General features: G+C 41.9%; 1 protein-coding gene across 1 annotated transcript; it reads left to right on the plus strand.

Annotated features, from left to right (window-relative positions):
- Positions 1 to 1,523: 1,523 nt before the first annotated feature.
- On the plus strand, positions 1,524 to 19,621 carry LOC311270735 (stereocilin; the record flags this gene model as incomplete). The annotated part of the gene is made up of 29 exons (XM_084375863.1): positions 1,524 to 1,623; positions 1,724 to 2,851; positions 3,530 to 3,554; positions 3,643 to 4,201; positions 4,308 to 5,195; positions 5,315 to 5,377; positions 5,467 to 5,592; positions 6,300 to 6,466; positions 6,554 to 6,740; positions 7,413 to 7,528; positions 7,855 to 7,987; positions 8,105 to 8,287; positions 9,104 to 9,142; positions 9,223 to 9,399; positions 11,411 to 11,560; positions 12,977 to 13,035; positions 13,202 to 13,325; positions 13,460 to 13,542; positions 13,639 to 13,774; positions 14,265 to 14,467; positions 15,060 to 15,150; positions 15,264 to 15,435; positions 15,575 to 15,744; positions 16,298 to 16,453; positions 16,642 to 16,784; positions 17,308 to 17,456; positions 17,683 to 17,780; positions 19,158 to 19,305; positions 19,507 to 19,621. 29 exons carry the CDS (start codon positions 1,524 to 1,526, stop codon positions 19,593 to 19,595), a joined length of 5,862 nt encoding a protein of 1,953 aa, XP_084231989.1. The 3' UTR covers positions 19,596 to 19,621.
- Between the last annotated feature and the right edge of the window lie 1,407 nt (positions 19,622 to 21,028).

Here is a 21,028-nt window from a genome sequence, read left to right on the forward strand (position 1 = left end):
TTGGGGGTAATTTGAGGTATTTCTGCTTCTACTTTTCCAGGCGAAGATGGGGCTGAAAGTTGGACTCAAACCAAGTATTCCAATCTCAACAGTGAGTTTCACCAGCTGATTTCTGCCATGCCTGAGTTTCCAGCGGAGACAGGAGGAACGTATGGGGTGGATCCAGTTTCTCATTGAATATTCCTGTGGCGAATCGAGCCCTGCTGCACTGAGTGATCGCTGTTCCCTGCCGTATCAATAATACAGGAGGAAGTTATTGTCCCTGTGCAGGCCACAGTATCATACAGCTAAGGCAGGTGGATGGAGGGGGTGGTCCTTTCACTCAGTCCTCTAGGGTTTCAGGGCCTGCAGACAGTGGTCTGACTCTGGGGAGCCGGCTGCCGTGCCCTTGCACAGGGCTCAATTGTGAGTACGCCTGACCGAGGGGATAACTGTGTCTAAACAGTGACAGCCTGCACAGTCCCGCTGGCCCGGCCTCGTCGGTAAGACTACACCCCCAACAAACCCAGAGTCACGAGATGAGTCCCAGCTGAGAGACGACTCAATGGGGAATCAGTCAGTGGGAGACATCAGACAGTTAGAGAATGGGATAGATATCCTGGGTGTGATTAACATGATCCAGATTTTCACCTTGTTTGAGCACCTAGCTGAGTGCTGTGTCCTTCCTGTGGCCTCTTGATGATCCAAAATACTGAACTAGGAACACAACATATAGCACATCCAAAAAGGATAGAGTACATACGAGTCTAACCATACAGCTCTCTCTCTTTTTTTTCTGTGCATTGTCATAGAAAAAAGCTCACAAACACACTGCAGCATCACAGGATAGACTGAAATATGAAGCCATGCATCAACTCTTAAGCCCCAGAGACAATAACACAGCTAAAAGCAAAGAGAGGGATAGAGGACACAGGTGGGAGGGGTGCAGGAGGAGAGAGTGAAAGGTAGAGAAAGTCAGAGTGATGGTGAAACAGAGAGTGGCACTCAGAAAGAGGTCAGCTCCGAGTGTGTTGACACGGCCAAGTTAGAGATGCTGGCAAAAACTTGAAGGGATACTTGAATAAATGGATTGTAACTGCTGGTGAGTTCTGAATTTTGGTCCTTGAATTCTCATTACTGTTGGTAAAATTAACAAAAAATGCTTTAAACAGGATGTATCCTTATATTTGTAAAATTGATCTCTTTAAGAATCAGAAGTTTGTGTTTAACTGTGTATTTGAATATCTTTTCTCACACTCATAACCTGTCTTTGGTCACACTTTCCAGCATCACATGTGGACCCAGTTTTCTTACAGTTTTTATAAGTTAAGTACATGATACTTGTTTCAGTGACCATGCAGTGAAAGTGGTAAGGTGATGTGGGAGCTAGTCATTAAGGTTTAATGCGCCCTCTCCGCCAAGATACTTTACTCCTTGAGTCCATCTCATCAATGAAAATAAAAAAAGCAGCATCTGTTTAAACACGAGGTGTTGTGAAATCAATAGGAAAAACAGGATGAGGACAAAGATGTGACTGGCATGAGATGAAGATGGCAGAGAAAGGGCCAGGGATGGTCACTCTTCGATTCACAAGCATCATACTTTGCGCTGTTTTACTGGGACAAGGATCCCCAGAGAACACAGGTGAGTGCACCCCCAGAAATCATGTTGCTAAATACAATATTTGTGTGTTTATTAAAAACATATTTAATACATGATGCTGCCTCTAATGGGACTCTTTCAGGAGGTGGTAAAGAGGACAGCAGAAACGCCATTCTTAAGGAGATCATTTCAAAATGGAGTACAGGAAGTGGTTGGAGTCCTCAGAAAGCTCCTCCAGAAACAAACAAGGAGCAGCCTGTGCACCCTTGGGTGAGGAATATCATGGGGAGCCTGAAAACACTTTTTCCAAACAAGAACCTGCCTTCTTTAAACAAGCCAATTGACAGGCACCGTCTGTCTGGCTTCCTCTACAACATCTCTCTGTACCTCCAAGAGATGGGTGCTGAGCTGGAGGAGGCACCAGCCGAGCCAGATGAGGATCATCTGTGGGAGAAGGTGCTGCATTTCTTTCTCCAGTCTGAAGGGAGTGCTGCGCTGAACCAGTGGAATGGCCGGGTGCCACCACGACCCAGCGTCAGAGTGCAGGACTGGTTTTTGTCCCTGAGGGGCAGCCCTCACTGGGACTGGCTCCTGGGGCTGCTGCAGAGTCTGCTCAGTCTATCAGAGCGTCAGCCCAACAGGCCCCTCTTGACTTACTTGTCTCAGAACTGGAGGACAGTGAGCGCTGTGCTGGAAGCTTCGCTTCAGGCTCTGATCAGTGGGACTTATGGCCAGGCCAGCGCAGGCCTGCAGGGCTTTATCTGTGCTCTCAAGGGTCGTAGTGACTGTGCCTTCAATGTTAGCTGGCTTCAGCAGCTGCTGCGTTTCCTCGAAACCCGCAACTGGAAGCCTGTGGTCAGTTTACATCCAGCAGGGGAAGGTGCTGAACACAGTAAAGGCTCAAGTGCCTTTGGACGCTTTAAGCCCTTCAGCATGCCTCCTGAGGCCTTGAGGCAGGATGGCTTTTCTGTAAATGCATCTATGGATGACATGATGGCGACAGAGGATGATCCGGACTTCATGCAAAGTTTACTCCTACAGGCGTTGTCGCGCTCAGGCGGAGGAGAGCGAGGTGGCCACCTGGCACAGAAAAATCTAGCTCTGGTGCAGAGTTTAGACGGGCTGAGGAGGGGCCTCCTGCACAGGGTGGGTAGTTCTGTCTACGACAACCTGAGGAAAAAAGTGTCACGAGTAACCATGGCGCTGCTTGATGATGTCAGCACTCTGGTGGACGTGCCACAGCCCAACATTCAGGGCCGGTGCTCTGTTGGTGAGTATGTTGAGCAGTTGGCTTCACAGGATATTTGCACAATCAGACAGCTATTAACTCTTTAACCTTGGACAGAAAGCTGACTTGAAAAGTGTTAAAAGTTACATACAGTCATACACACAAGCTGACTATATAATCAGTATATATTTAAGAAAGAGCAGCTTCCAGCCATAGTTCACGTGGCAGATGCTGCTGTGTGTAGATGCACTCTCACATTTGGAAGCTTTGCTTCAGAAGATGACTCTGAGATAAGCAATGATATTATAAGTTTTAATACCTTATTAATTAAACAACATGTCAGTTCAAACATATTTTATGTAAAGAAGTAAATCATGCATTATTTATATTGCATTTAACGTTGTTCATCCAAGATAAACCCTTGTTAACAGCCTCCTGAGTTTGGCCCTGGTTTCACCTGAAGGATCCAGGAGAGACAGTGACAGTGACTGCCACTGCTTTAAAATCTTTGTAATCATCCTGGCCGATGAAAGCATCTGTTGTTAGCCCGGCTAATCTCTTTATCCTCTCATTGATGTCAGTAACATTATATCTTGGGCATTGTTAGCTGAGCTGCGCTGTTACATCAGGCACGTACTATAGGAGTCTCCACTTGCTTTTTCCACCACTCATACACTTTGATTTTCTGTTAATATTTGCTTTTTGTTTGTCTCTTTGAAGGCGACCTGAGACAACTGATCTTATGGTAAGATATTTTAGGAATATGACCACGTCTGACAGTAAATTGTTCGCAAAAACAGAATTATACCACTGTTCTGTCCATGCACATGTAGGGGGATAAGAAATAACGTGACGTGGAACACTCAGGCTTTGGGCGTGATGTCCCAGGGTCTCCCGAGCTCACTCCCATTCCTGTCCTGCCCCTCCACTGAAGGAGATGAAGTGAGATCAAAAACAGCCCCCTCTTCAAGATCAACCTCCAAACAAAACCGCCTTCATGAACTCTCCACCGCACCTGGTCGCTCGCAGTTCAACCAGCCACAAACAGGGAAAACTAGAGAGAGCATCGACCTGCAGAAAGAGATGGAGTTCTCCACCTCAATAGAAATCCTAGAGGCGGCGTGTAACGAGTCGATCCCGGGCTTGACAGGCGTCTCCAACTTCACTGTCTTCCTCTACTGCAAACTGTTTGAAGGGGAGAACGGCTCAGTTGATCCCGCAGTGGCCCAGATGGGGCTCGACCTGCACGCCACGTGCTCGGATGCGGCTTGGTACCTGTCTGCTGCTGAAGAGGACTTCCTTTGGGTTCATGTCTGCAGTGAGTTCTTCGCCCATGAATTCAACAACACGGTGTGTGCCAACTCTTCTTTCTGGCTGCAGAGAGCACATCAGGTAATGAATTGCTTGCAGTGTTTTCCGGGAACTTTTTGCTAAATGTCTGTTGCATCTGTTGGTCCCTTTACTTCATTTTAACTTATGCTTACTTTACTATTTGCAGGCTGCCTTGACAAAGGACTACCATTTTTTTAACCAGACAAGCATAGACGAGCTGTGTGTGCAGCTGTCGGTCGAGCCGATAGAAAGTCCAGAACTCGACGAGAACTGTCTGGCCCAGTTGGGCAGCAGGTCTCTCAGTGCCCAGACTTTTAGACATTGCTTTCTACCCAACAACTCCGTCCTGATCTCAGCTTTGTGTGGGAGAGAGTCCCTGGACTCGCACCAGTCCTTGCCAGAGGGCAGCTGGGCCGCTGCTTACTGCTCCAAAATACAAAACCTCTCCCATGTTGACACCATTGAGGAGACTTGCCAGTACAAGGACTGGGCTGTGCATCATTTCACTAACTCCACTCTTTTGGAGCTCTGTGGGCAGACACATGGATTGAGAGAGTATATCTGTCTGAACGCCACACTCTACCATCGACTCCTGAGATCAATGCCTCAGTTTGCTGATTTCTGTGCTGATCTGCAGGCAGAGCTGGAGGGCAGGAAGTGTCTGCTGCAGAGGTTTTTTGACATGCTCCCAGCGCCGTATGAGTTTGACACCTCACAACTGTGTGTGGACCCGGCTCCGCTGCTGGTGGAAGTCGTACACAAGCTGAGTGTGTGTGAGGTGGAGGGAGGGGAGCGTGAAGGGTTTTTAGTGGCGCTGGGATATGTGTTGCGTGTCCTGGACTTCATGGTGGGCCTCTCTTCGGGATTGGACGAGGGGGAAAGAGAGGCGAGGCAAGGTTTGGGCCAGGCCATCCTCCTCTCCACTCTCCTCGACAACACCTCCTGGGCTGCACTGCAGCCAGAGGCCTCCATGAGCGTCCTTCAAACTGTGGGAGTCTTCCTCCGCAGAGAGAGGAACGCCACACTCAAAGAGGACCTGCTGAGTTGCTTCAGTGTAAGATGGCTGAGTGACACACACACACACACACACACACACACACACACACACACACACACACACACACACACACACTCAGATAGAGAGTGAATAACTTGTTTCTGCTGTTACACCAGCCCGTCTTGTGGGACCTCATCCAGCGGGACGACAACTCATCTGCTCTCAGGGTTCTGCTGCAGGTACCGGCCTGTGCAGCTACATTCACATTTCAATCTTTCAGATCAGCTCACTGAACTTTACACTGAGGGGAACCACTTTATCTCACCAGGAGTACCTCCAGATGCCAAGAGACAGCATTCGCACGCTTGTGATGTCTGCAGAAAAAGATGCTGTGAAGAGATTCCTCTCACATATGCATCAGAGTTGGGACCAGCTACATGTTGAAACCGACCAGGTTTGTTCTTAAAGGGACAGTTCACCCCCAAATCATAAAATACATATTTTAACTCTCACCTGTAGGGCTGCTTATCCATCTAGATTGTTTTGATGTGAGATGCTGAGTTTTGGAGATATCAGCTGCGGAGACACTCGTGACAGTGCGGGATGTACACATTATTGGCTGTGCATTACATTACAAGCTGTGTGCTGATATTTTAGAATTAATCAATGCCTTTCTTGCTGTATAATGTAAGATTATCAAGCAGTGTCGTTAGCTAGGAAGTGGTTTAATGCTAATGTTAGCCACAGTCTAACAGAAGCTAATAGTTGTCCCTCGAGGTCTTTACTATCCTCTCATCAGTTGCTTATTAATGGGGAAATGGTGAAATAATATCATTTTGTAAGATTCCCTACATTTATATGACTTGCAATATACAAAACAGCGGCATCATCCCAGCATTCAAGCTTCCCACCCTGAACGTGACATCAAGGTAAAATGGCCGCTGCGTGAATATGGTCTACAAGTGACACTTTTTATGAAGCACATTTTGCAGATATAAGATCTTTTTACAATGTACTGTGCCTCTATGCCTATAGTTCTGTTCACACTCTCCTGTGCTGTCTCTATTTTACTTGAATCTATGTCACGGCCCATGCATAGTTAAAGAGGGCCAGACTGAATACACATCAGTTTCTGTCCTGCTCTATTGTTTTCTCTGTCAGGCCTCTCAAAAAGAGCTGCAGGCCATGGAAACAATGACCGCTGCTTTCATCCATAAGTTCCCCCGAGTGACCCCAGAACTGTTCGTCGACCTGTCTCAGTTCATTCCCTTCATGTCGGTCTCTGACATCATGAGCTTCCCAGCCTCCCTGATAGTCAACGACAGCGTGTGAGTTGCTGACCTACGAAGCGATCGTGTTAAGTTTAATACACAGTAACTTTTCCTGTCGGTAACAGCATCTGTGTTGCTCTCCAGGTTGACAGCCATTCGTGATCACAGCTCAGGGATGAAGTCGCTCCAGAAAAAGGCCTTTGTAAAACGACTCCTGCAGTCGAGTGTGCTGGGTGATGTCCCTACGTGGCCACCGTACTTTCTCAGTTCCATCCTCCCACTTCTACCTTACCTCCCAGTCAGTCATTTTCAGCAGCTGACATCACAGCAGGTAAGAGGCCGATCTGCTAATTTTGAAAGTCTTAACATAATTGCTGTATCTCTTTCATAGATGTTAGTCATCACAGACATGATCAGGTGATTATTCAGGCCATGGATTGGGGATCTTACATATGTACAGATGTCAAATTAAGGGAAAAACCTAAATACATGAGTCGGGATACTTCCATGCGAGTCGTAAAGACCACAGGAGGGTTTTATGGCCTTCACAGTCATCAGATCTCATTTCAGTTAAGGGCTTATAGGAGATTTAGGTGCTCCTCCACCACCACCACCGTGGCTGGAGGCATTATGTTTTGGAGTTGTCTGTCCATCTGTCCATCCCAGTCTTGTAAACCCGATATCTTATGAAAGCCTTGAAGGAATTTCTTCACATTGGGAAGAAAGCAACAACTTGAACTCACGGATGAACTGATTCGAATTTGGTGGTCAAAGGTCAAAGGTCACTGTGACTTCACATAACATGTTCTGTGAACATAACTCAAGAATCAATATGCTAATTATGACAACATTTCACACAAATGTCTAAGGTCCGGGTCCACATAGCATTTATTTCTTAAATAAACTCCAACCACTGGTCTTAATTCTAATTTCTTTAATTTGTCACTAATCTGTGATTTTTGTTTTTAGCTTGTTCTAACTTTTAATCTGTTGTCTTCTTTAGCTCACTCCCCTGATAGAGTTTCTAGGCAACGGCAGTCTGGATGGTGTCCGGGGGCGCCACGTGCTCCGGACCCTCTTCAACAAGAAGAAGAACCTGACCAGTGATAACATTCTGAGGTGGGACTGAGATACCTTCAGTTAATGTTCATGTTTGTCTGTCTTTATTTATGATCTCTTAGAAGTGCTGAACAGAAGAGTTATCCAACATTGTTCACATACAGAGCTCCTGCGTTCACTGTTGCTTTTCGTTCGGTACTATGAACAAGTTTAATCAACTGAGAGCACACTTCACAAAGCTGTTCCTGTCCTGACGACATGACCTCTAAGGGAGATTATTTATTGATATACAAGATTGTGACTGATTGGCATTGACAAGTTAGATCATAGTTTGTTTATGTATTGATTTGTGTGGTTTTATAGAGGAAATCAAATTCTGTTTGCAGGTTAGGAGTCCTCACATGTTACCTGGATCCAGTGGACCTGGGTTCATTTCTTCAGGACTCAGCTGCGTCTTTAGCTCTCTGGCAGCAGCTGGCTCAGTGCATGTCCAAGGGCTTCATCAGTGACAGCGGCAGGGTAAGCACTACCTGTTCAGTAAATCTTCTTTAAACCACTGACATCCTCATCATTTTTTCTCACTGTGCTCTTCCACCAATGTTTGACTAACTGGGCTGATTTGTGTGTGATGGACAGTTGTCCTCTTGGTTGATACCAGCCGTTCAGAAGCTGAATGTCAGCAGCATGGATCCTTCAGACCTGTCTGCCTTCACTGGTCTGTTACCTCAGTTAGGAGCTTCCTTCCTGCTGTCACTCCCCTCACAACAACTCCTGGAAATCCTGTCACAACCAGGGTTACACAGATATTCTCCAGCCCAGGTCAGTAGGGAATTTATTTGTTACCTCTTGGGCGCAGTTGTTAAATGTTCTCCAGCATTTTGTAGAAAGTAATCTTGGCAAAACGTCATTTTACACATCCTCAAATTTCATGGTAAGCAAGATGTATTTACCAAGGAACATATTTGAAATTTCTTTGAAAATGCTGCCAATTTACCACAATAACTACCTGGAAATAATAATAACAAAAAAATCAGGCCTTTATTATTATTATTGAATATTCAAGTTCGTTGTTGTAATTTAGCTGCAACAACTTACAATAATTTACTGGTCTGCTGTGGAGAAGTTAGACAGAAACTAGCTGGAGGTTTCCTGAAAGTGTATGAAATAAATAACCAGCTATTTATGAACTGCTTGTTGGAAAAAAGCAGAATATTATTAAATCATGTTGGGGTCATTTTAGATCAGTTTTGAGGTAATTATAATGGTAATTAGGGGGTAATTTAAAAAAAGTCAACAAAAAAGTCAGTCATTACCACCTACTTACCATGAAATTGTGAACCTGTTCAAATGAAGTGCTTTTAAATGAAAGTTTCCAAATGTGGCTGAAAAAGATGAGGCAATAATAAATGTTTTCAGTAAGAAGTAATCATGATGCATTTTTCACAACCTTTAATATGTACTGCAGGGTTTTTTGTCATAACTGTAGATCTACAATTTATTAGCTACCAAATTTCTCAAGAAAAACGAGGCTGAACACTGATTAAACATGTGACCTTCACCCCCAGGTATCAAACTGTCTTAAAATGCCAACACTTGTGTATTTTCGTACGCCCACTCGCAATTTTTTCTCCTCAGGCTTTTCAAATGTTCTCCAAGATATCAAAGGACACCACTGTAAGTAGACATTTTCAAAATATTTTTGCTGAGTTCCAGCCAGCTGCACTTTCACCACCGTGCTTCTCTCTCCCTGCCAGCTCACCATGGAAAAACTGTGCAGACTGAAGCCATTACACTCTGGTCTCTCCCCCGCTGTGCTCAGAGACCTCCAGTGGCCTGAGATCACTGAAGCTGCCCACTGCCAGTGCTGGAGAACGCTGCTAACTGAGCTGAAGCCCGGCCATAGAGCCATGTTATACAATGCAATGCAGGAGGTGATGGTGCTATCATCTAACTTTCCTTATCTGTTCATCCCTCCTCAAACCCTGCTTTCACTCACCATTTTGAGTAAATGGTTTTGGCAGCTGAAATGATTCGACACCATCCAGAAGCTTCAAACTTACTGGAAAATATCTCATTAAAACAAAAAACTGCAGCGTAGCATGCAGAGAAACATTTATCTCAGGTTTCCTGACAGTGTTCATTTGATCCACATGTTTGAACCTACCTTGTGTTTTCTAAAGGGCCCTTTAAAGAAAAAGTTCACCCCAAAATCTAAAATACTGGTGCTACTTATCCATCTTGCCTGTTTTAGTGTGAGTTGCAGAATTTTGGAGATAACAGCTGTCGAGATGTCTGCTGCCTTCTTTTGAATTATAATGGAGTTAGATGGCACTCAGCTTATCAAGCTCTAGGGGTCAGAAAGATAAGCTATATTTAAAAAAACTCAACAGCAATGTCTCTTCACAGAAGTCATGACCGGTTATTAAAGATAATCCACAGACCTTGCTGTGAGCAGTTTCATATTCTTTTCATCTACTTATGGATGAGGAGGCTAAGTATATTATGCTAACTAAGCTACAGCTCAGCCATACTTGCCAACCCTCCCGATTTTCCCGGGAGAGACTCCTGTTTTACTTTGCCCTCTCCCATTTTCCTCCCAGGGTCACAATTCTCTCGTATCTCTGGCAATTTTTCACCCTTATTTTCCCCTTTTAGTTATCATAACCAGTTTCTGGCCGGTACAGTGCGTAGTCTGCTGTACTGTTGCGCCTCGTCCTCCTCTGTGAGTAAGAGATGGACAGAGAAATGGAGAAGAGACAGATTGTTTAAAATTTCAGACGCCCTGGAGAGAAGAATTCCTGTTTCTTATATAAAGTTTTAAAGGGAAGAGGCTGTAAAATCTACGTCAGTTCCCACTGAGAGGCTGACTAACACGGGACAGTCCTTGAATCTCACATTTTTTGGGGGTTGGACCCCAAAACCCAAGTTTGGTTTCAAAATTCTCCCTATTTTTGAGAGCCCAAAGGTTAACAAGTATGAGCTCAGCCGAGGATGCCATTGACCCTATTCGCACGGCGGCCATTTTCCTCTGACGTTGTACTCAAGGTGGGGAGCTTGAATGCTGGATAATGTTATGCTGCTCTGTCATAGGTTGCAGGTTGTATAATCTGACATATTGTTATCATTTCATCATCTACCAGTTGATTAGCAACTGAAAAGTTATCGGACAATGAAAATCTGGAGGGACATCAGGCCATATTTTGAGGTAAAACAACATATTGGATAACCCATTAGCTAACGATAGCATTCAACCACTTCCTAGCTAGCATTACCGTTTCATTACATTCAACGTTACGCTACTTTAAGCCTATTTCCTATCCTATTTAAGCTAATGGGTCATTGAAAAATTGCCTGCTGTCCCTCCGGATTTTCACTACCCATTGTCTTTTCAGTTGCGGATCAATTGGGAAGCTGTGAAATAATAATTATTTGTCAGATTCCCTGCGTTTAGGTGACACAGCTTGCAATTTGGAGCACAGTAGTACAACATTAGAGCTTCCCACCCTGAGCGTAATGTTTCCTGAGGGGAAAATTGCCGCTGTGTGAATATGGTCGAGTGATACGAGTACCATCTCCTTTCATTATAATGGAGAGAAGGCAGACATCTCTATGTAAGATATTGCCAAAACACTGCAACTGAGACCAAAACAGCGTTCAACAGACAAAGAAACCAGCCCTGACCGGCCTTCTGCTCCTTAGCAACAGTTTCAATTTTACATTACCTCAACGTCAAACACATGAACCCACGAGTTCATCACAAGTTTATCGGAGAACAAGATGTCTTTATACATATCCAAGCAACATTATGACCATCATATGATATCTGGATTGACAGTTATAAAGCATATGCAGTACAGTAGAAATACAGACTGAATAGATGACAAGGTTTAACAGTTCCCCTTCACAACTGACAGTGTTGTTGTTGTTGTTTTATGTCGACAGGCTCTACACAGGGACTCTCAGAACAGCACTCAGCAGGTAAACTGTCTGCTACCATTTGTCCCTCTGAAGGAGCTGACAGAAACCTTAAATGGAGAAGCAATCCTAAGAGACATCAGCCTGTACAGAAACGTACTCTGGTCGTCACAGCAGGTGCACATTTTACTTTGATCCACCTTTGTGTGCTGTTTGAAGCTGCATTGATATGACAACAATGGGTGGAGGTTCTCTGACTAAAGGAGAAAATGTTACCAGCTTCAGTTTTCAGTCCCATTAATCCGTAACTCATTGGATATGCTTCAGGTGAGCCTTTCAGGATATTAATACTCCATAAGCATCAGCCGCCATCAAGCTAATTAGTTTGGATGTAGTACAATGGTGTGGAGGAGTGTAGCTTAAATTAATAATGGCTACCTTAAAGGGATTTTGTCACAGCCAAGAGTGTATTTCATCTTCTGTTCTCGGCCTAACAAGACCTGAGTCATATCAATAAAGATTGCCCTATTCAGTTAGTGGCTGCACTTAAATATATTGTGTCAGTGAATATTAAACCTAAAATATTATATTTAAATAACCCTGAAGTTAAATGTTTCACTTCCCCGCGTTATGTGTGTGATTAAACATTTATAACAGTCCTTTTATTGTCACATTGTAATTACTGGTGATTAAACTATAAATCCACCTGTCTGTACACTCAAAAAATGATTTGGCTGAAACAGCGACTCTAAGTTTTTTAATAACATTTACATTTTCAACCAAATTTTATTACATAAGGGTCATTCCCTGCCAACTCACCCAACATCCAGAGCTTTTCCCAGTTCATTTCATGGACTTCCTCAAAAAAAAGTATGTTGAAACTATTACATTCTTGCAAAAATCCTATAGCTGTATTCAAAATTCTTTTTTAGGTTAAGAATTTTAAGTTTGGCCCTCTGAGCTAACTTTCAGCATTTTTGTGTATATGTTTTCGAATCCTCTGCAATCACACATTTTTTACTGGACTGGGTTGAAACATCCAAGAGACCCTGAGGAAATTTGGCAACATGTATTCCTTTAAATAGTTGGTGCTGAAGATAACAAATTAATAACATGAAGTCATTTTTTACCAGAACTAAACATTCTGTAATTTTTCAAAATTCATGTCTGCACTAGTTTTTACTTTCTCGCAACCAAAATTTGGTTCTGTGGAGTATTAATGCACTTCTGTCACATCTGAACAAGAGTTCAGTTATAGGATTATACAAGGTCCCATGAAGTTTCAACATTAATTCTTTCAAGGAAATGAACTGGGAGGCCCTAGGTGCGTTGGTGTAGAATGACCCAGAAGTTTAGTAAAAAGTGTCAGATTAAATACAAAGTTATTTTCTATCATGTTGAGACAATGTGAAGGAGTTAAATAACTTTGTAGATTAAATTAAATGAATGCAGACTTGCATGCATAATACTGATCCATTGGTCTTTCATCATAACCATAATTTAATTTAGCTCCTTTGATTTAAATGTTTTCTGTTCAAAGGTAAACTACAGTCAAAATGTTGATTCTGACACCCCTTTTTTTCACGTGGACAGGCTCAGCTTTTGTTCAAAAAGATCCAGGAATTTAAAAACATCACCAACCAGATGGCGAGGTAAGTTGGATGGATTATAGCAGAACATTCAGATCTCCAAGTCCAATCGTTACCTCATTTAACCTCCAAACTGAATTAAAGATTCAAAACACACAGATCTAGTCATTGTCAGGTCAGATAGTCACTCAATAAACAATTTAAATAATGGCCACTCTGTTTCTTGGAGGGATCTGGATCATATTGCAGGTGGAATGAGCTGTGACTTTCTGAGGCTTTGGAGCAATGATACTGATTTTGCGGAGCTGCTTCAGTTTGTTAGTGAGCTGCCTGGAGGCGTGAGACCTGCTCTGGTGAGCAACACACAGCACACCTCAATGTCTTTGTCACAGCCTCTGATACAAAAGTCATTAGTTTGTTGATGAAAACAAATTAAAAGTCACATTTGAGTCTAACAAGTTCAGATGTGTTTTGGCTGTGTTACCAGCGAAAATGTATCGTGGACGAACTGAGGAAACAACCTGAACCCGACCTCAGCGCTTTGAGCTCTGGCTTTGCTGCAACATTACCGTAAATATCTCCTGATTAAACATGTGTGTTGCTCTTTACAAAAATATTTCACAGTTTATCTGAAGATGATTTACACCTCGTCTTCTTCTTTTCCAGTGTGACGATGATAGAGAACCTCTCGAATGTTTCCTTCAGAGCCGTGCTGGAACACATTCAGGCACACTTTGATGATTTCCTCAGGCTGCCGCATTACAAGCAGACAAATTTAGCAGAGAAAGCCGTTACTGAGCTGGTAAAACACCAGCATGAGCTATACAAATACTGCATTTGCTGCGTATCCTTACATGATGTGCATGAGAAGACACATTGTTATATGTAATTTGCATGTCATTTATAAACATCATTAACTAATTAAATAGAAATCTGAAATGAATGTCTTGGTATTTAATATGATAAAATGGCAGCATGACCATGAGCATAAACTGGAACTCAGAGATGCTGTTTGTGGTTGAATGAAATCAGTGATGATTGGCTCAGGTTACTGATGGTGAGTCATGTATTTGATTTGTATCAACATATAAATGGGGCAGAAAGAGCAAACTCCATTTGTTGATTCAGGCCTGTCAAGCAAGCGTGAACACACATAAAAAGAAAGAAACAGATTGAAGAAGAAATTCAGGCGCAACCTGCCTCATCTTTCAACAGCTTTTCACATGAGTGAAGTCATATTGGTGTGAAATCCCTCTAATCCAGGCTCACTGACTGTATGTGGTGCTCTACAGGGCTCTTCTCAGGCTGAGGGGGAGATTGATGGCACCGCTCTGGACGTCCTGGGGCCTTTACTGCCTTTCTTGGACCGGGACAGCTTGGCTCTGGTGGACAGAGGAGCTCTGGCTCTGCGGCTGGAGGAGATGAGGGGTTTCTGCATTCCCAGAGAGGCTCTGAGAGACATTAGTGCCCTCCTCACTCAGAAAGACTTGCTCGGGTAAAGCTACACATCTGGTGGAGAAAACACCACATGTCTTAAAATAATATGTCAACAAGTTAATTTAAAACACTTTATTAGTTACACACATACAAGCGAAAACGCCTGAAAAGGTGAATTAAGTAAAACTGCCACCTCAAACCAGAGTAACCACTGACTGCTGCTACCCATAGCTGCTGTTAGCTAGTTACCTCAGTTAGCTGTACAGCTAGCGGTCTGGACTAGGAGTTAGGAGAACCAGTTGGTGTTTGCACCACTAGCATAGGAGCTTTAGAACCAGGATGGGCCGGGGCTAGCTGGTTAGCATGGACCATGCCATCCTGGCTATAGCATAGCTACAAACTCACCTTTAATTGAATATAAGCTGACCTGTACATTTTAATTTCTTATGGGAAGTATTTATTTAGAAAGTTGTTTAAATTAAAATACGTTCCACACACGTTAGAGTAATACACTAGAAGTAATACTGAATAGTTTGTTTGCATTCTGAAATACATAAAATGCCTGATAGTAGATTCCAGGATTGTTCTGGCAATAAGACGTGGATTACATAAAACAGCAGTAATAAGAAGATATGTGTTGTGCTTGCCAGGGAGCCATCCAAATGGCAAGTTGGGGATGTGGAACATTTGGGCAGGCTGGTGTTTTCTCTCTCAACAAAGCAGATTAACTCCATCCCACTGGTAAGCACCCAAAAGCATCCACCCGTGCAAATAATTCATTTCACTGCACTTGAACTGGCTTTCTTAGACATACCCTGACAAGCAGGAATATATAATATGTTTCCTCTGTGCAGACGGTGTTGAATAAAGACACAGTGGAGCAGGTCCTAGTGGGTCAAAGTCGCTGGGAGGACAGTGTGACGGGTGGGGTCTGTGTTACTCGGTGTGTGGACCAGCATCGCCACAGACAGCAGACTCAGAGTCTCATTCGAGGGATTGTCAAAGCACGGAGCAGGAGGGCAAAAGGTTCAATAAATATTTCCTCGACTGCTGTTGTTGTACTGTGTCTAATACTGTGGCGGATGCATTTTATCTATAAGAAAAATCTGTCACTATGAATTGTGAAAATGTTTCTGTGTATGTTTTTATTTGTCTGTTGGTGCAGTGCCAGTTCCAAGCTGTGCCGACGTCAGAGGGACATTTCCCTCAGCTTGGACGTCCACTCAGCTCAGCCGAATGTCACAGGAGGATCTGAAACAGTGTGTAGAAGTTTTTGCTCAAGACGCCTCAATGAGCTCTGAGCAGCGCAGAGCAGTGTGGGTGAAACTCAGGCAGGTTAGTAACAATATCATCTAGGGCTGAGCAAGTACCTGTCTGAAACAAGTATCTGGTTCAAATAATGTAACTTTTACAAGTATCATCAGAGTAAAATGTGTCAATATCCATACTTGTGATGAAGGGAAATCCTTATCGGGTAGCAGAGAGAAGTATAAAATGTGTTCTGTTCTCTTACTCTTATGATCAAAACCACTGATCTGATGCTGTTATGTTCATCATTGTCTAATAAATAATAAATATAGCAACTTCTAATCAACCATAGCAATTTTTCAGATTTAAATGAATAAGTTACATAAGTTAGTTGGTTGAACAGAAAGAGATAACGGTGTGCTCACTCATCCCTAGTATCATCCCTTTAGATTCCTTACAGTCTGACTTGTGGTGCAGCAGTTCCCAGTTATTATCTTATCTAAACATCAGAACACAATTATTGAACAGGAATTCACGTCTCCAACCCTGAGTTACAAGGACAGCTGAGTAAGCATGAGTAGCATTCTAATATCAACATGATCTGTGATTCGAACATTTTCTCCTTCTTCTTTCGATCCAGTCCTTCAGTCCGATGAGAGAGCTGAGAGCAGATCAGGTGCTGGCTCTGGGCTCAGTAGTGACTGAGATGGGAGAAAGAGAGCTTTACGATGCCAATCTCACTGATCTGGGTTTATTGGCACATCTGGGGACGCTGACAGAGTGGAGCCCTAAAAAGGTGACCTTTTGAAATGTTCATTCTGATGCAATGTGTGTTTTTTCTTGCATTTATTCCAATAACATTTGATCATTCTGGGTAGAGTACAGGGACTACAACTATCATTGCGTTATGCAATCTTGTGTGGTATAATGATAATTAAAGTGAATCTTGAGGTTTGACTGTGTGTTTAATATTCCCTGTTTCAGATGAGAGCAGTGATTACAGGTGTGATGCGGAAACGCAAACTGAAAGTGGAGCAGCTATCCACCGTTGATCTGGCAACATTTGGCCATCTGATCTGTGGCCTGTATCCCTCAGAGATCAAAAGACTGAGCCCCTACAACCTCAGGTCAGCCAAATACCTCGTGTATTTATACAGCTTCTTCTTCTAGAACAACAACTCTTAACAATGGTTGTAAAAGCTACAAAAATGGCTGTTAGAAGTAATAAAGAAGGCTCACACTCGCCAATTTAATAAGTGAGTCTTCAAAGCAACATTAGAGAACCAACAATGTTCCAGACACAACAAAATGTCAGATAAATGGCATCAAAACAAAGACGAACATTAACAAATATAAGTACTCCAAAGGGGTCAACAAATACTGCTAGTTTGCATACAAGCTAGTAAGCAATTTGTGCACTACTTAGCAGTAATTAGCAACAGTAAACATCATGATGAATCTGTCCGCCGCGTAACAGAATGACTTTCTTGTGGTTTCAGTGAGTCATTAATTGATTTCACATTCACTCGCTAACAGATGCTAACTAACAGAAGGCTGGTGCACATTTCTCAGCAGCACACAACATCATGAAAACATTTTGCTTAGCCTCAGAGGAGGATGAAGACCTGAATACTTTCCCTCTAACTGCAGTATGGCTGTGCCATTCCTGCGGGAGACATCCCTGCCTTGCACAGAACAGCAGATGGAGGCGTTGACAAGCCGTTTGTCCAGACCTGAGGCCTTTGGTCCAGTCAGCGCTTGGGGACCAGAAGTTTTCACAGAAATTGGGACATTGGCAGGTACAGTCGAACATAATATCCCTGGGGGCAAGAACTTGTGATCAAATGTTTTTGAGTTGTTTTTTCAAAGAGGAAGGAGGCTTAGAGGAGGAAATGACAGTTCTCAGATAGATAGGTACAATTAAAAATATCCCTGAGGGTATAAAAGTTTAGGAAAACTTTTTCCTGTGATTTGATACGAGAAACATTAATTATCTGACAACAGTTTGTTTGTGTCTCTGTCTAGTGGGGATGGAGGATATGGTGCTGTCGGCTCTGGTACAAGAACAAATGGAAGGAATCACCCCTGAAGCCATCGTCCTAATGACACCAAAGAAGATGGCAGTGAGTTTCACCAATGATTTTAGGGCCATTTAGTCAATGTTTACCTTTGGAATAGATCTGTACGTAGCACCAATGGCAAATTTGGTTCAACTGTAAAATTTTTAGAAATTATAACAATTACAGTATTTTAAAGTATAAAAGAGACAAATCAGTGAAGCCATTTTCCTAGATGACATTTTGACATGCCAAATCAGGAAAAGCACAGGTGCTAACAATAAATGAATAACGGCTGGATTCCATTTAGCTGCTTCAGTTTCAGGGTCCTTGTACCGTGCATGTTAGTTCACTGTAACACTGTCATGGCTCTCCGGGACACTTGAATACAACAGAGCTATTGTTAGAACATTTCTGCCTTTAAAGGTCAGAAAAAGACGAAACCTTTGTTATATATTTACTGACATTATTATCCTGAAATTTTCCAATAACTTTTAAACCCAGAGAGATTCTAATTCTGTTCAGGGTAACGGTCCGTTTCACTTGGCTTTTATAACTCCCTGGGAAACATGAACATTTCTGCCTGAGTCACATCAGATGAGTTTTCATTGGCAGTGTTGGTTGTTTATGAATGAAGATAACAACTCCCAGGATCCCCCACTACTTCATGACATCATCAAAATACATCTTTTGTTTTCATTGTTTTAACTAAGAGACCAACAGTGACAGAAATTGCATACTGTGCATTCAATATCACCTGTACTTTTTTTTATGATGAGCAGTGAAAAAGTGAAAAGGCCTATATAGATTATGAACATATATTTTATATATGTTTTTTTTAAATCAGAAAATTATTTTTAAATCAAATTTATGATTTTCTGATTTTCTGAAAATGATGTGGACTACTATTTCCAAACTTAAAAGTTGTAGACTACTACATTTTATATAATTTAAAATAACATTAATAGCTATTAAAAAGAGTTTTTACAATAATATTATTCATTTTTTCTGATATAAAAAAACAAACCATAAATCAAGTCTTTTTGTAACATTGTAACAAAATAGTCACAAAAATAATTTGTTTTGTTTTTTTCTTTTAACAAGTTTACTCTTATCGAAGCTGGCCTACTTGAAAAACAACTTGACAATATAAAAAAAAAGCAAAGTGCACTGTTAAAATATAGTCTTAATAAACCGGAAACGTATCAGTAATGGAGCAAACAGCTACTGCTCTTAAAATTATACAGTATACACACACACATTAAAGTGATGTGAAACAGCTGCAGTAAGGGACATGTAGAATATATGATTTGATTTAGAAAGGAGGATATGGACACTATACCCTACATACTGTACAGGTATACGTGCTGTGTGTTTTGTCTTCACACAGAGTGCTTCCTCTCAGTGTCCTGTAGGTCTGAGTAAGAATTTGTGTCTTGACAGGTGGTGTTTAGTGCGGTTCAGTTGTCGTGGTTGAGTGCGGAGCAGGCGTGGGCTGTCACCACGGAGCAGTGGGCAGAGCTGGACACTGAGCAGAGACACGCTGTTGGACTTGCTCGATACGAAGGCGACGTCCTGCTTGAGCAGAGAGGTGAGTCTTAAAAAAAATGAAGGTGATAAAATCTTCTCTTTAACAACCTCCTGTATAATAAATCTGTTGTTTTTATTTTATTTCACTTGGGGAAGCGTTTGTGATCACATATACTTATTATGATAACACTTGTTTCCACCAAACACCATGATGTTGTATTCATAAGGTAATTATAGATGTTCTGTTTGTCTGCTCCCACAGGGAGAAACTCGTCTCCAGCGGCGCTGAACACAGACAGCTTCTCTGTACACTCACTGGCTCTGTGCCTCTTGTTATGGCTAATAATTTAGAATGCTGGATAAAAATTAATTGTCCATTGACCTCCCTTGGTATCATCATATTTGTACTTCAAATAAATATTTTGAAATGTTCTGTTTTCCTCTGTGTGTTGGTCCTTTAATTTATGCTGCCCTTGATTGTGCTCTACTGCACACATTTCACATTTATGTGTGCTATAAGCTTGATGGAATACAAATAAGTATATGTAATTGCACTATGAATAATAATCTTTTATTAGATAACTTACTGATAATTCATGTTTATTTGACAAAAGAAAGGGCTTTACAAACTTTACAGGATGTGTGATCACACAAACACACTTGAGATTATATTTTATGGAATCAAATAAAATTTAAAATATCTTGAACCATTTCCCTTGCGGTATAAAAGACCTTTGAAATCTTTCCCCCATTTATTTATAACTTCTGTTGACTCAGTAACCTGCCTCCTTCGGGCCCGGCGACCTCCATGGGAACCTTCTTTTGCCTACAAGGACCTAGTTTGCTAACTTCATTCTAGAAATGCTGCAGAATTGATGTATGAATGCTTTCACAGCACAAGAACTATTCTCTCTGATGGAGACTTTTATACTTCCTGTATGTATTTTTTCCCCCTGAATATAAATAGATATTATTGAAACTTCTTTTAGATATACTATAGTACTATAATATATTTAAGAGTAGAAAACTGGCATAACAATTATGATACAATATTTTCTGTTTATTTGTTGACATAAGTAATACCAATAATATTGATTATTGCCTGCTTTGCTATATCAATAAGTCTGAGAGTTCACTTATCCCTCCTGACGCTCCTTCCTGCAGGTGTTTTCCATTTCTTAATTTGGTGCTGCATTCCAGGTAAGAATAAAATACAACAATTACAGTCAACCTGTGCAATGGTATTACTGAACTGGTATACCCTACAGTAGTAGGGTTGCAGGGGCATACCAGTGTCAAGGTATACAGTGGTATAAAAACTGAAGGTTATTATACTACATTGAATTCTGCTGTATTGTTTTTTTTGTGTTTTTTTTGTCAAGAAATTCAAGTTTCTATCAGTTTTCATGTCTGTCAGGACAGAATATTTTGTAAAATTATAATTACATTTGATCCAAGAAATTGTGTAAGACAATTACCTTATTGTGAAAATCTCATACTGTTGCAGTCACGACGTAGTAAAACACTTTCAGCAAAACAACAAATGACCCAGCTATTCAGTAGTGGTACTAGTGAAGATACAACTTCAATGCACCAAAGAATCAAAGAAGCAAAAAACAATTTATATCATACTTACATATATTATATCTTAAATGGGATCCAGGGACCTAAGAACCTCAGTAAAATATTAGAGAATGTAGAAGAAAAGAAGCTGAATTACCAACCAGGCAGAGCGAGCAACTGCCCTGGGAAACCACATGCCACAGGTTCGCTGGCTGTTAATT

Source organism: Pagrus pagrus (genome assembly GCF_965226575.1).
Source record: "Pagrus pagrus genome assembly, chromosome: 1".
NCBI lineage: Eukaryota > Metazoa > Chordata > Actinopteri > Spariformes > Sparidae > Pagrus > Pagrus pagrus.